Below are 15,991 nucleotides of genomic sequence, written 5' to 3'. Positions count from 1 at the left end.
GGGTTATGAAGACTTAGTCTCTTGTGCACTTCTCATCAGTAGTGATGATCCATCCACCTTTCAATAAGCTATCACCAGCCGAGAGAAAGAGAAATGGATGGGTGCAATGGTAGAGGAGATGGAGTCTTTGCAGAAGAATCTCACATGGGAGCTAGTTCAGCTTCCTGAGGGAAAGAAGGCTTTTGGGTGCAAGTGGGTATACAAAAGGAAAGCAACAGTATCAGAAAAAGACAGAAAAAGAATATCAGAAAAAGAATGGGAAAAGTTCAAGGCTCGACTGATAGCAAAGAGATTTTTACAGTATAAGGGGATATATTGTGATAAAATATTTTCTCTTATGGTCAGACATACTTCAATCAAGACAGTGCTTGCATTAATAGCTAATTGGGATTTGCATTTGAAGAAGATGGATGTTAAAACTGCATTTTTACATGGTGATCTGGAGGAGCAGATTTACATGGAGCAACCAGAAGGGTTCACTCAACCTAGGAAGGAGCATCTGGTTTGCAAGTTAAAGAAATCGTTGTATGGGTTGAAACAGTCTTCAAGTCAATGGTATAAGCGGTTCGACTCCAACATGATTCATATTGGCTACAAGAGATGTGAGTATGATTGTTGTGTCTATTTCAAGAGCCTTGATGATCACTCTATTATTTTTTTGTTACTGTACGTTGACGATATCCTGATTACTGCAAAGAAAATGCATGATTTCTGTGGTTTGAAAGCTTTATTGAGCCAGGAATTTGACATGAAAGACTTGGGTGCTACGAAGAAAATTCTTGGAATGGAGATTTATCGAGATAGAAGCTCAAGACGATTGTGTTAATCTCAACGATGTTATGTTGAGAAATTGTTAGATAGATTTGAGATGAGCAAAACAAAGCCTGTGAGCACTTCATTGGCAAATCATTTTAAGCTTTCTTCAGAACAGTGTCCTAAGACAGATACAAAAATTGAAGACATGTCAAAGGTTCCATATGCCAGTGCAGTTGGTTGCTTGATTTATGCAATGATATGTACTCGTCCTAATTTGGCTCATGTTGTTAGTTAAGTCTGCAAATACATGTCTAAACATGTAAGGCGACATTGGGAGGCTGTCAAGTGGATTTTCAGGTATCTAAAGGTAGTGTAAACCATGAAATTTTTGTGGCAGTCAGCAGAATGATCTTTCAGTTGTGCGGTACTTGGATTCAGACTATGGAGGCAATTTGGATGGCAGAAGGTCTACAACTGGTTATGTGTTTACTCTTGGTGGAGGACTTATATGTTGGAAATCAACAGTTCATTCTATTGTGAAATTATCTACAATTGAAGCTGAGTACATGGAAATAACTGAAGCTGCTAAAGAAGCCTTATGGCTTACTGGGCTAGTAAAGGAACTGGGTGTTGAGCAAGGTGGAGTTCAGTTGCATTGTGATAGTCAAAGTGCTATTTATTTGGCTAAGAACCAGGTGTACCATGCGAGAACTAAGCATAGTGATCTCAGGTATCACAAGATCAGAGAATTGAATACTTCTGGTGAGATACTGTTGCAGAAGATTTATATTGATGAAAATGCAGCTGATATGTTGACTAAGCCAATTACTATCAAGAAGTTCTTGCATTGTTTAGACTTGTTGAATGTTTGTAGTTGCTAGACAACATGGTAGCCCGACCCACTTTGGTGCATGTGAGAAACTCCAAGGTATTTTCTTTCTCCTAAGGGGCTAGATATTCGCCAAGGTGGAGATTTGTTAGGTATGACTCATATACCATACAGGGGACATATTCTGGAGTGGAGCGGAAGTCTCTGTCCAATTGGAGGAGTTTTTCATTATGGCGTTGCCCTCGCGGTACGGTACATGAGTAATTTTATAATTACATATTGTACTCCAGGATTATATATATATGTCTGTTTGTAACCCTAGGGTTTATTATGTATTTTGTACTCTTTCTGAATTGAAGGAAAATCACCTCTCTGCTCCCGAGGACGTAGGAATATTTATCGAATTTCGTTAAATCTCTGTGTTTTCTTATGGATTTGTGTTGATTCCTGTTTTTCTTTGCCCTAAAATTCTCAACAATATTAATGTCGAACCTTTCAACAAATTGAAAACATAAATACAATATAATGGTCTGGGTGGGTGATGCACCTGCAGTCAAAATTTTTGTGAGTTATTTGAAAATCGGCCAAACTACTCAATTTTGAAGACATCAAATTTGTTTTAAGAATCAAATTTTTAATTTTCAACAATTTCATATAACATTCAATTTTTTTTTCAACCGAAAAACCCTTACAATTGGCTTGCATTACACTAGCCAAACAGCCCTCGAAATGAGCATAAAATGCATCCTTGGTAGACAAGGGACTCAAATAAAATCATCATTGCGTCAGTACTTTAAACTAAACATCTAGTATTAGTAATTAAATATGCATGATAAAAGATTCCAAGTTAAAATAAAAAACAAACATATACGAAAGGTTTTATTTTTAACATAATTATAAACCTAACTCTGGCGGTATATCTATGTATGAATGTATGTATGTGTTTATATATATATTATATAAAATTTTATTTAGCTCAGAATCAGGAGGCACTTAAGTGTTTTCTTGTTTAGGGTTTAGGGATATCTGTAGTAGAAAACTATTTTTTCAACATGAGCTGGTAATATGCGGTGACTGACAGAAACTATAATATGATGATTTGAAAATAAAATAAAAATGTATCAGCAACCATAATCTTTCGAAGATGCAACAGCTTCACAATTACTTTTTAATCTGCTATTGCTGTCCGAAACAAACTCTCACTATACCAGGGCAACAAAGCCACTCTCCTAGGCTTAAGGAGCCTTAGAGATTATATCTTTTAAGGTTTTTCACGCCACAATCACAAAATTCACATTTCAAGATTTAATAATAAATATATTAAATAATTTATTTTTATATCCACCATTCCTTATACCTCCAAAAAATGTATAAATTTAAGGCTACAAGTGACACGGCATAATGGTTATAATTATATATATATTATTTTGGACTAGTATTATGTATGTGTGTATGTGTGTGTGTGTTTTGCTAGACTTAATTTTATGTTAAATATGATTTATCAAATTAGATGAATCTTGAAAAAAATCAGGCTAGTGATTAGATTTATGTCATAAAGATGAAAGAACGTGGGAAGCGAAAGACTAAAAACACAAGAAATTTAGATTTTAAGAAGAGTTGGATTTAACTTTTTATTTTTATTTTTTGGTGTTTGTGTTGGTGTAAGCTAAATCAATGATAATTCCATAAATAATATTCTATCCCAAATCTTATATTAACTTTCATTTTTCAGTCTTATGAACTTGTTTCCTTTGTATAAGCCATAGTCGCTCTCTGTGGCAAATATGGGAGTCTGTAATACTTCCAGAAACTTTTCTTATTTTCTTTCAAGTCTTTTCTTAAGTTGCTCCTCGGATTCATGCGGAAACTTGCGACGAATTCCTTCGCGATTTATTTAATGAAAATCCATAATTTTTTATATTTTAATCAAAATTTTTAACTCTTTATGACTTGATAATGTAATGGATTTGTTTCAGCTTTTTTTTTTTTAAGATCAATTGAATGCCACTATTTAAGCAGGTCGTGCTTTTGTGATGCTCCAGAATAAATTACACAGAATCTGAGAGTCGGAAAAGAAGCGAACCCGTTATCGGCTTTGAATTATGCTTCTCATTCTATCAATTGAAAAAACATTACATCAGTACTACGCATGTAGAGTAACGTGCGTAGCCAATGAAATCACGCCACGACACCCCATGCGATAGAGAAACAAAACGGCGCAGTAACACGAGAAATATTCTCCCACGTGTTATTCATGTGTTATTGTTTGTTATTCATGTGTTATTGTGTCTTGGGAATATTCCTGGTATTAAAATAACACAATAACACATCAATAACACATGAATAACACACAATAACACATGAATAACACGAGGGAGAATGTTCCCCCGTGTTACTGCGATGTTTTTTTCTCTGTCGGGAGTATTCCCGGTGTTATTCAGGTGTTACTGTGTGCTATTCATGTGTTATTGTGTCCTGAGAATATTCTTGGTGTTATAATAACACAATAACACATCAATAACACATGAATAACACAAGGGTAAATACTCCCCGTGTTACTGCACCGTTTTTTTTCCCTGTCGTGTGGGATGTCGTGGCGTGATTTCATTGACTATGCATGTTATTTCTACATGCATAGTACTGATGTTATATTTATTCCTATCAATTATGGTTCATGAACAAGAAAATCTGGATGTAATTATTACAGTTACAATTATGCAGTGAAAACAAAAATTAAACAATTGAGATGGCTAAGCAAGCCAAAATTTTCTTAGAAGCTAATTTTAGAATATATTTTTAATAATAGATTTGATACCACTAAAATCTATTTTTAAGTATAAAAATTTATCAAAATGGTCATTTAGAATTTGAATATGTGTTTTACGATTCTTTACATTTTTAATAAATAAAATTTTTCATTGAGTTTGATTCAATTTTTTTTTTCAAGTAAATTATATCTATTATTCTTTATTTGAATTTATTTTTTTGAAAGTGTATGTATAATTAAAATTAGATGCATTCGTACTATTTTGATACCGTTGGCATAGGCTAATTTAGACGACTCTTAGAAGCAATATTATAATGTGCAATGAAGTTAATATTAAAATAAATTTGGTTTATTGGTATAATGAATTTTTTTTTTGTAAAGAATACGATTCTACATATAATAAGCGACAAAGGCCTAAACTTCTAAGAAACTTCGATGCTTTATTTATTGTTGCCGTCGATTTGTCTAATGGAAAAAGCTTCTATTAAGATTTGAGATAAAGATAGTATTGTAATTTGTAAATATGTATTTTAACAAGGCTATAATACATAATGTTATTTATATAAAAATAATAATTTCACTATTAGGATTTGAGGCTGTTATTTATCACCGGCCAAAAATACATGCTCTGCAACCAGTTTGTTCAACAAAATAACACAGATAAAATGAAGCTCTTACATTTGAAATGTCACAAATTAGTCAGCGACAGTTAGGATTATTTATGGAAAATGATGAAGATATTTCTCGAAGCAAATTTTTAAGCACTTGTAAAAGAAAAAAAGCAATATATTACTAGGCATATAAAATAAAAATTTCCCTAATATTAAAGTTATTAAGAGGCATTAGATCTTTTAGTGTCATAAAAATAATATGACACGAGTAATAAAATTAAAAAAAAATATTTAAAAATAACTTTTTAGGGAAGTAAAAAAAGTAGATAAATTTAAAATTCGAATTGCAAAGCAAGCCAGAGTCAATATGTCAACAACAACCCACAACCCACAACCCACAACCCACATTAATAAAAGGATCCGCAAGCAGAATAAAGAAAACCCCCTTGTAACGACTAACAAACCATAGTATCTTTATCAGCGGATCATATTACATATCCGTCCAAAGCACAAATTTATATCACCCATGTGAGAACCATAAGTCTCCTTTCCAGAAACTCCATGCCCATGCGGGCTCGCCTTCCTTCCAACACCACCGCATTACACTTACACAAATCCTTAATAAATATTTCTAGTTAATTGGTACACGTTATAGCTAACTATAATGAGAAAAGCCTCAGCGGGTGCTAAACAATATGAAGCAACCACAGCTCCTAGTCTGGCTCACAACTCTCAATTAATCAGTAATAGTAGAGATCAGAACTGGCTGCCCTCGAAGGTCTGGCCAAACTGCCATCCCGCCGGCGCTACGTCGTTGCTGGTGATGATGCGGCCGTCGCTGGTGGTCACTTGGAATGAAAGGCTCTGCCCGTTGAGGAACGAGTTGCTCTGCCAATTCTGTCCCCAGTTTCGGGACATCGCTTGCCATCCGGTGTTCGATCCCTTGATAGACACCGCGTGCACGTCTCCGGCGCCACCGACATTGGTGATTAAAACAAGATTGAAGTAGGAGTGGCCGTTAATTGTGAATCGAATACCTCCTTTCTTGGCACAGGGGACCCTGTTGTGATTAACGCGTTAGAGCTGATGAATGGGGAGGGATCAAGGCTACAAAGAGAACAGACCTGCGGAAGGCGACGGGGACAATGCCGGCGCGGTATTGAGCGATCTGGAGGAAGGCAGGCTCGGCGAGATCGAAATGCTGGAGGGGAGGGTTGCACCAGCCGCCGTTGTCGTTGGGCAGGGCGTTGTTGGGTGGGCAAAAGTTTGTGGCTGTGACGATGATGGAGCCAGGCAGGCACCATCTGGGATCATCATCGCACCGCATTTCGTAGCATGATCCGCAGCTCATGCCGTTGTTGAATAATGCTGTGCTCAGTGCTGCGGTGTTGGTGCCGTACCCCTGGCTGTATAGATTTCCATAGCCACAAGCCCCTCCTGCGAACATTAGCAAGGCAGTTATGTCAACAAATAAGGGATTATGGGTCCAAATTCTGTAAATGTGAAAGCTGTTGGAGAAAGAGGCTCACCCATTGTGCCGGAAGCATCGCCGCCTCCATAGAAGGTTGCGTGGGCACCTTGCCAGCCGTAGTCGTCGGCGGAAGCTGCGGCGGCAAAGAGGAGGAGCGAGAAAAGGAGGGGGAGGGATGGTGCCATTGTTAGGAATTGGCGTTGGAAAGGAGAAATGATGATGGGTTTGGAGGTTTGAGGTGTGGAGAGGGAAGGGAGGGAGGAGGAGAACTTATAGGCGCGGGGTGCTTAGCCATGGAGAAGGGAAAAGCAGATGGGGAGTTAAGAGGAGGAAGGGGAAGTGCACATGCTTGAGTTTTGGCTGTAGCTGTGGGGCTCACACCCCATGTGACTTCAACTGTCTCTCCCTCTGTTGTCATCTTCCACCTCCGACAAATAAGATAAATTATCTTGTTAATCTTCGTGTTTGCACGAATTGATCCCTTAAGAACTTATTATCGATCTCGGTTTATCTAATGCATTTGGTTAACTCGCGTTATTTTTTTAAGTCCTTTTTTATGGTATGGGATTGTCTCGCAGCATCGGTTTTCTTTTCGTTACAGTTTTAATAAATGCTTTTCGTAATTCACCTGCAGAGCAGTTGAACAGTTGAGCAATCATTTTGTAAGACAAACAGTTACAAATTTCAGTAAAAAAACAATATTGATGGCAAGCATCCGAAAAGCGTTGTCTATTAAATTTTAATTCTAGATAGATAAATTACAAGTTTTGAAATATGAACTAAAGAAAATTTTATATATTTTGTATGTAAATGAGGACATGCGATCATAATTTCACATAGATGTGGCATGACATTTCTATTCTCATTTTTTTTATACATACTTATAAAATATATAATATTTTCTCATAATGTTGGAGCAGAAAAAATAATTTCTTTTATGACTGTTTATTTTATTTTAAAAAATCAAATAATAACCTGCTTATACTCATCATACTTGTCTTAAGAACTGTGGTGGCAGTTGAAACTCAAGGAAAGCAAAAAATTGACTTACAGATTCTTTTCTATAAACATAAGATCAATGTAAACCAAGAAGATTTGCTATTGATAAAAACATGAATACTAGTTTTGCATTAATATATTTATTTTTAATTTTTTTTTTTTAATTTGAAAAATTTTTGTTAATTTTTGGAATTATTTCAGGCATGATATTGTAATCTTAGAATACTATTAAAAAGATTTAAAAATTATTCAAAATGAAAAGTTAATCATTTTGTAATACATGTAGAGAACTTGTGGGTTGGGATTTGGAGGAGAAAGCGAGGGAATTTGGATTTTAACATTGCCAATATTAATTGATATGAATTAAATTAGAGTTACTGAATTTATTTTTAAGTCAATTGGGATAAATAATGTTAACCAAGTATGAATTTTTTTTAATGAAAAAATATATTATCTGTTGTTTATCCTGAATAAATAGATTTTATAATTTTTAATTAGTTACATAAACTGCTAATAATAAATTAGAATGATATTGGTCATAGTTAATCAAAATTTAATTAGAATTGATAATTGATGTATCATCAATAAATATTTGTCATCCAGCACAGATCTCGAGGCATGACATGAGTCTCGGGATAATTTTTAGACATTCAAACTTCAATTAAAAATGATCCAGAACTTCGATCTACGTAAACTTACAATCAAACTTACCAACTTGACAAGACAAACACAATTACACCAACATTTACATCAATCAGATTCCAATCCAGCCTAGATCGAGTGTTAAACCATTATTTAAAGCTTATGGTGCGTAAGTGGAAGATCAAACTAATTCCAAATCTGACAAGTTTATGTTCAAATTGAGTGTCTCGACAAGATAAGTCAAATAAATCCAAGATCACTCAATTGTGACATCATTAGGACACTCAAATATCTACAAAACATTATCTAATCGAGAAAACCTCTCCAACCCACATGATAGAGTGGTCTGAATTTCTTAAATATTTTCAGAGAGACCACTCAGACTATAAATAGAGCCCTTCCCCCTCTATGAGTCACACTGAAGATCCAGTGAAAGCCACCCGCACCTGCAACCGTCGACCACTGTAAACCATTGCTTGTCGGCTGCCATCGATAATTGTTAGCCATCCCACCACAAAGTGTAGCAATGCACCTCGAAGATGTTCCAACGACACACTGCAATGACAGTCTGAAAACACACACTGAATATTGTGCAACGACGTGTCCTATACACATAACAATGATGCCTCCTTATGATGTTCTAAAAATGCACCCATAATAACTGCTTAGAATGAAGTAAACCATTGCTTGTCGTGCACATGATATAGTGATTTTCTTTGAACTTTTGAAGCTCTCTCGTTGCAGCCCACCGCAACTATCAAAGTTTCCAACTTTGGCCTATCTGGTCATAGCTTATGTTGCTCCCAAATCTAACCTTAGCTTCTAATGAAAGGTATCACAGCACATGCAGCTCCCAACTTCAGTCTTTACGGCCTACCGACAATATCACAACTCATCTAGATCTAAATTCTTGACTATTTATCTTACATATATTCTCGTTGCATCTGTAGCTTTGAACTTTGACCTTTACGGCTTATGGATGTTATCGACCAGCATTCGAATATGGCCTTTATGGATTACAAATATTATTAGAGCTCGTGCAGCTCCCAACTCCGATATCTACGACTTACAGACTTTCTCACAACTACTACAGTCTTTATGCTACTGATTTGGTGTCAGAGGTTGGTCCTAAAAGGGAGGGAGTGGATAATATAGGTGATGTTGTGATTGTAGATGAACTTGAACCACAAGTCAGTCTTAATGTTTTTGATGTTGACCAACTAGTTCCCACAGTCCCAGAGGCTAAGCCATTATATTGGTGGAGGATATTGTGGAAGATTTACTGCAAATTCTTGCTCAGGGCTCTGATGAGGTGAACTGTAATGTGCCCCCCACCCCGTTCAATTAATTGAGGAAATGTAGCAAAGCCTCAAAGCTGAGTGACCGATTCAGAAAGGCAAGAGAAAGAAGAATATTTTTTTTGGATTTAAAGAATCTTTAAGAGGATACTTACATACTGGAAGCATGTAGCTCATATTCATCCAGAAGAGAGTCTCTTAGTGGAATTACCAAGGGGAGAGCCAAGCCTTCCCATCATGATTAACCTATTATGCAGGAACATTAGGGGGATTACTCACCCCCAATCCTTGACAAGGCTTGAGCATCTAAATATAAAACACAAGTTGTGGTGCATGTCCATTTGGAACCTTTGGTTTATAATAATCCTCAAAATTTTTTGAAACATTTTTATGGGTTTTCCCAGTTTACCAATGTAAATAATAAAATCTCGCTTTTATGTAGACAAAAGATATCTTGTTCTATCCTCATTAACCACCCCCAATTCCTTCATTTTTCTTTCAATATGGTTGGTCATACTGGCTTTGCTACTATCATTTATGCAGGTTGTACTAGAAGTGCAAGAAAGGAGCTATGAAATGAATAAAATCGTATCAGTAAGTATATGGATGGCTGCTGGTTGATTGGAGGGGATTTCATTTGTATAGCTTCCCCAAATGAAAATTTTTGGGGTAGACCTCCTATTTTGTCTACTTTGATTGATTACAATGACAATATTCACTCAACTGGTTTGTTTGATATAGGTTTTCAAGGACCACAATTTATATGGAGTAGAGGACATATATGGGAAATACTTGATAGATTTTTAGTCAATGTTCTATGGTTTAGGACTTACTTGAACACTACTGTTACTCATCTTAGACTTGCTGGGTCAGACCACAAACCTCTTCTCATCTCAATTACTACTACACCCACCCAAAGTTCAACACCTTTCAGATATATGAATATGTGGTTTGGTCATTCTAAATTTCTCAACATTATTTTAGCCAACTAATAGGGCATTGAACATCTAAATCCACAGGTTAAACTTTGGCAGCTGCATAAGCAAGTTGGCAAAGCCCTCAAACAATGGAATTGGTCTAAATTTGGGAATGTATTCAAAATGATTGAACAAGCAGAAAGGGATCTAGTGGCCTTAGAAAATGATGTTGTTACTGGCTTGGCAGATGTGACATGCTTTTTGGAAGCTAATGAGATGCTCCTTACAGTTGTGGTCTGACGAGAAAGTTTTCTAAGACAAAAGACTTCTATTAGCAGGTTTCTTAATAGGGATAGAAACACAAAATATTACCATGTGTGTATCAAGTACAGAGGAAAATGCAATGTCATTCACACTATCAAAAATGAACAAGGGAGATGGTTACAAAATACTTCTGATATTTCCCAGGATGCAGTTGGATTTTTTTAACAGTTACTTACGTGTTCCTCCTCTCATAGAATTTCTAATGATTCAACCATTTTCCTTGAGGACCACTTCTACACCAGTGTTGAAACTTGCTTAAGTTTCCACAGAGGAGGAAATACGGAATGCATTAACCACTATTAACAGTGGTAGGATTGCTGGACTTGGTGGGGTCACATATGATTTTTATAAAAACAAATCTTTGAGGATTATTAAAGAGGATATGTTTAAGTCCATACAAAGCTTTTTCCAAGGGACTGATCTTCCCAACTATATTTTTGCTTCTAATATAGTTCTCATTCCTAAAACCTCTATAAGGGACCAGTGTAATAATTTCGGACCAATTAGCTTCATCAATGTTATTAGCAAAATTATAAGCAAAAGCATAGGGGGTAGGTTACAACCACACTTAACTCATCTTATCAGTCCTAACCAGGTAGCCTTCGTCAAAGGAAGATGTATTGGGGACAATGTGCTCTTAGCCCATGAGTTGTTGTATGATCTTAACAGACCTTGCAGAAGGGGGAATCTAATTTATAAACTTGATTTGAAGAAGGCTTATGACATGATCCATTGGGACTTCATAATGGAAACATTGGTAGCCAGGGGATTTACCAGTGACTTATGTAATTTAATAAATAGATGGTTGAATGGAGATGCTCACTCCATATTTCTTAATGGGAGAACTCATGGTTACTTTAAGGCTACAAGGCGTTTGAAGCAATGAGATCCACTCTCTCCTCAATATTTATCCTTGCTTTGGAATACTTATCATGGTTGCTGGATAAATCAATCACAGAGAAGACCTACACTATATACCATCACAAATCTAATTTAGCAATCGACCATCTAATTTAAGCAGATTCTATTTTCTAGGGCTAACAATGTTGTAGTAAAGCTAATACACAAATGCTTGATGGAGTTCCAACAAAATTTTGACATGGCTTTCAACCAAAAAAAAAAGTAATCTTCTCTTTAGTGCCACCACAACTTAAAATAATGGATTACTGAATTCATTGGTTTTACTACTATGGCCACTCCTTTTAAATAAGTTGGGGTTCCTTTAATTAAAGACAGAACCAAACAGGTGCAGTTTGATGATGTCATTGATAAAATTGCTTCACAATTGCAGTGTTGACCTACTCATTTTTGTTTAATGGGGGAGAATATCCTCCTAAAGAGCATTTTAACCACCTTTCCAACATATATCCTACAGATGACCATCATGAAAAAGAGCACTCAACTCCATTTGGAAAGGTGATTTAATTGGTTTCTTTGATCTGTACAGAGAAAGCAGCTCCATTGCGCTAGCTGTCAGAATGCTGACAAACATACTTTAGCTGGGGGCCTTGGCTTTAAGGGACTAAAACAAATACAACAGATTAATCTTTTCAAACTTTGAATCAATTTTATACAACAAGACTCTCTTTGGCCAAGTTTATGTTGGGCAAATATTGTAAGGGCTCTCAACCTAATTTGGTATCCAGGAAACTTGGAGACTCCAGAATCTGGGTCAATGTACTGAAGGTTAGGCAGCTTACTGAACATCTTTTTTTTAGGAGCTGGATAGTGGCAATATCAACTTTTGGTTAGATAGGTGGTGACCTGAAGAACTATTACAACTTAAACCTAATGACATCAATCCACACCTTAAAGTTGTTAATTGTTGGGAGGGTGATACTTGGTCTACTACAATTTTAAATGCTTTCCTAAAACAGAACTTAGTTGTTCTTATCTCCAGATTACCTTTGGCAGGTCTCAAAAGGACAGACTTGTATTGAAAGCGAGCAACACTCACAGTCTCACCAAATCAATTTACTACAAACTTTACTAATGGGACCATATTCTTTGGGGGGAGTGCTTGTGGAACAAATTCCTAACACCCTCTATGTCCTTTTTATGACAGAGAATCTTTCATAAAGTATTGCCTACTTATGACATTCTTAAAATGAAAGGGCTAAGGGGACCTTCCAGATGCTTCCTCTGCAAGGCATCAGTGGATTCTTCTACACACTTATTCTTTGAATGTCAGTTCTCCCAGAAAGTCCGGGGGGAGCTCATAAAGGATCTGAAGACTAACACATTGTTGTTAGAGTGACAACATTTTAAGGATTGTTGGATAGGCTAGCATCATGCTAAGCTTGGTCCAGTTCCTTTCACAATAGCTTGCCTTATATGGATGGTCATAAATCAACCCAAGTATGAGGATACTTCCCACACTGAGCTGCAGGTGGCTTTAAACTGCAAGTCCTTCATCAACAAACTGACCCAGCATAAGAAGTTCCCCAACATCCTGTATCCAAAAGAGAAAAGGGCACACCTTCTTTCTCTATGTTTAAGGTGTTTTGGATTAGACCTGTCTACCGTAATATTAAAGTAAACACTGATGGAAGCTTTTCACCTACTGGGTCTGGTATTGGTGGTGTCTTTAGGGATCACAATGGTAAATGTTTACTCTTCTTTCAATCCTCAACTATTGTTGTAGATGCACTGGAGGCTGAAGCTGTTGTTGTTTTTTGAGCTATCAAATTGGCCACCTTAAACCATTGGTCTTCAATACAAGTAGAAACAGTTTCTTCTTTGCTCATGGATGCTATCATTGAACCAGGAAACTCCCCATGGCACATTTTACAGTGGCTCAAGCTTATTCAGTCTATTTTGACTCAACTTGAGGTTATTTTCTCTTTTATTTTTAAGGAAGGAAATAAGCCAGCCAATTGGTTGGCCAAGTGTGAAGGTGAGTCCCAGATTGTATCAGTCTCCTCTATTCCCAATTCTCCTCTCAATTTTTTGTTGCAAGGGGACCTTTTTAATGCCTTCCATATCCGAACTGTAACTTCATTCTCTGACTAATACAAGGTTCCTGTTTTTGGCCATATATATATATATATATTAATATATATATATATATATATATATATTAGTGCAGCCATTTAACTAGAACCGTAGATACACATACATATACATATATTAGAGCAGGTTTGCATCTGCTTTTCCAACCATAAATTATCGGATGAATGGTTTAGTTGCAAGTTCAGCCATTTAACTAGAGCCTTATATGTTTTGGGACTAGTTAATTAGCGTCTAAAAAAATCAACCACAAGTTCAGCTATTACTCATCCAATTGATTTATTCTATCACCAGTCAACTTACGACTGATAAATCAGACACAAATTAACCACTAAAGTTAGCGACAGATAATTTTAGCTGAGAATCCATCTGCGATAGAGGTTTTAGCGGCCGTACTTTTTAAGCCGAATTTGAGCTGGTAATTTTTGTTACCAACTGAAATTCATGCTATTACAGGTTGATAATATTTTAAACAGTAATAACTATATATCCTGTTGTGGACCACCCTTTCAAGAGAGTTCTTGATGAACTCTCACCAACATTACGGTTTCCACTAATAGCTTTTATGTAAGACATAAATAAGACAAAGCTTAGTTTGGCTATGGATGGCGATCCACCACAAGAGTTAGTAGCAATTGAAGACAACTCTACTTCAAGGTTTATAGAAGATAAAACATTAGATCTTAAAAAATTATTACAGCAGTTTACTATTTTTATTTACCGATTTAAAGGTAGATATTAATGAAGATAATTAATTTAATTATTTGTTCATAAAATTTTTAGATGGGCAGTAAATTCTAAGATGTTTATCTTAATAGCTCTGGTCCTGGATTTCTTGTATAGCATTAAACTTCAACCAATGTTGCAAAATTAAATTTTTGAATTAAATTTATCTTAACTAAATTATAAATGAGTTTTAAAACAATTTATAGTCAAATTATAATTTATTTTCTTACCAAAAATTTGTCAAATTTCCACTATTTTCAAAGACGAAATATTGTTTGCAATAATGCAGGTCTTAGTAGAAGTAACAAAGATGAATAGCTCGTGATCTTGGCAGTAATAATATCACATAATCAAATATAAATTTTTTTTTATCATATTATATATTATTTAATTAATTTTTATTGGACAAACTTCTTAAACTATATAATTTAAACAAAAATTTCTCAGCACATGCAAATATGATAAAATATTGTTTAACGGCAGCAGAAAAAAATTAATGTTTAAACAAAGAAATAAGTCATGTCATATATGAAGGACTTTGTTCTGTTTTAATTATTTTTAATTAAAGTTATCTATAATTAAAATTAGGAAATGTCTGTTTTTAAAATATAATTTTTTTATTCGTGTGAAGCATTCATATCTATACGTTCTTTTGTTTGTTTTTTTGAAAAGAAATGACCATAGGCTATTATACGAGTCTCTAGTCATCTCTAATGTGTCTAATCATTCGAGTGCCACCTCCTTATGGTCAACTGTGTCAGAGGAGATTCGAACTCCCGACCTGAGGGGCATTATAACGTTGATGTCAGCCAACACGGCACAACATATATACCTATATATATAAAAAAAAGAATATTACCTATACCTATATATATATATATATATATATATATATAAGAGAGAGTAATTGCCGTACAATTGCATTTGTTTTTTAATATGCAATTCAAAATATTATCTGACGTGGTTTGAGTTAATGTAGTACAAACTCATAAATAATAAATCCTTACGTAATTAATAAATAAAAATGTTGTTTATAATAAGTTTATATTGTTTTGAGATGCATAATTTTCTCCAAGTGGGCATTAAAATTCTTCCCTTAAATTGGATTATCAGATGACATATATAATTAAGGAGGCCAGTAATAAAAAAATTAAAGCAGAAAGTTTAACTTTTCTGTTGAGTATATTAGTTTAGATGGCGACTTGATACTTGTTTCTTCTCATTTTAAATTTCTTCTCAACCAATGAAAGTCATATTATTTGTATCTGATTGTCTGTGATTCTGACCACTTGCCATATATTGAATTCAACTATTTATCTCAAAGAATCCACAATTTTTTGGAAAACATTTGCGTACGTGAGATGTACGCAGCGCTGTGCACGTTTTTGAAGTTATACAGGGAGTATAAGAGGGTTATATCCGCGTTATATCCTCTTGTAACCTCCATGTAACATTCTGTAACCTACTTGTAACCTACAAATAAGTTCCGTGTTTCTGTTTTCATATATTAAGAGCTTATTTGTAAGTTACAGGTAGGTTACAGAAGGTTATATAAATGTTATTAGGGGGTATAACACGTATATAACTCCCTTATACTCCTTGTATAACCTCCAAAACGTACGCAGCGCTGCGTACGTCTTAC

At 35.3% G+C, this 15,991-nt stretch overlaps 1 protein-coding gene across 1 annotated transcript; it reads right to left on the bottom strand.

The window, feature by feature from the left end:
• Positions 1–5,394: 5,394 nt before the first annotated feature.
• On the bottom strand, positions 5,395–6,702 carry LOC110032682 (expansin-A8-like). The gene is given in 4 exon segments (XM_020736385.1): positions 5,395–5,770; positions 5,773–6,023; positions 6,088–6,400; positions 6,493–6,702. Coding segments are annotated over 4 exon segments (762 nt in total). The 5' UTR covers positions 6,620–6,702; the 3' UTR covers positions 5,395–5,699.
• Between the last annotated feature and the right edge of the window lie 9,289 nt (positions 6,703–15,991).

The sequence above is a fragment of the Phalaenopsis equestris genome, unplaced genomic scaffold (genome assembly GCF_001263595.1).
Source record: "Phalaenopsis equestris unplaced genomic scaffold, ASM126359v1 Scaffold001004, whole genome shotgun sequence".
Taxonomy (NCBI): Eukaryota; Viridiplantae; Streptophyta; class Magnoliopsida; order Asparagales; family Orchidaceae; genus Phalaenopsis; species Phalaenopsis equestris.
This window is presented reverse-complemented; position numbering and strand designations above follow the sequence as displayed.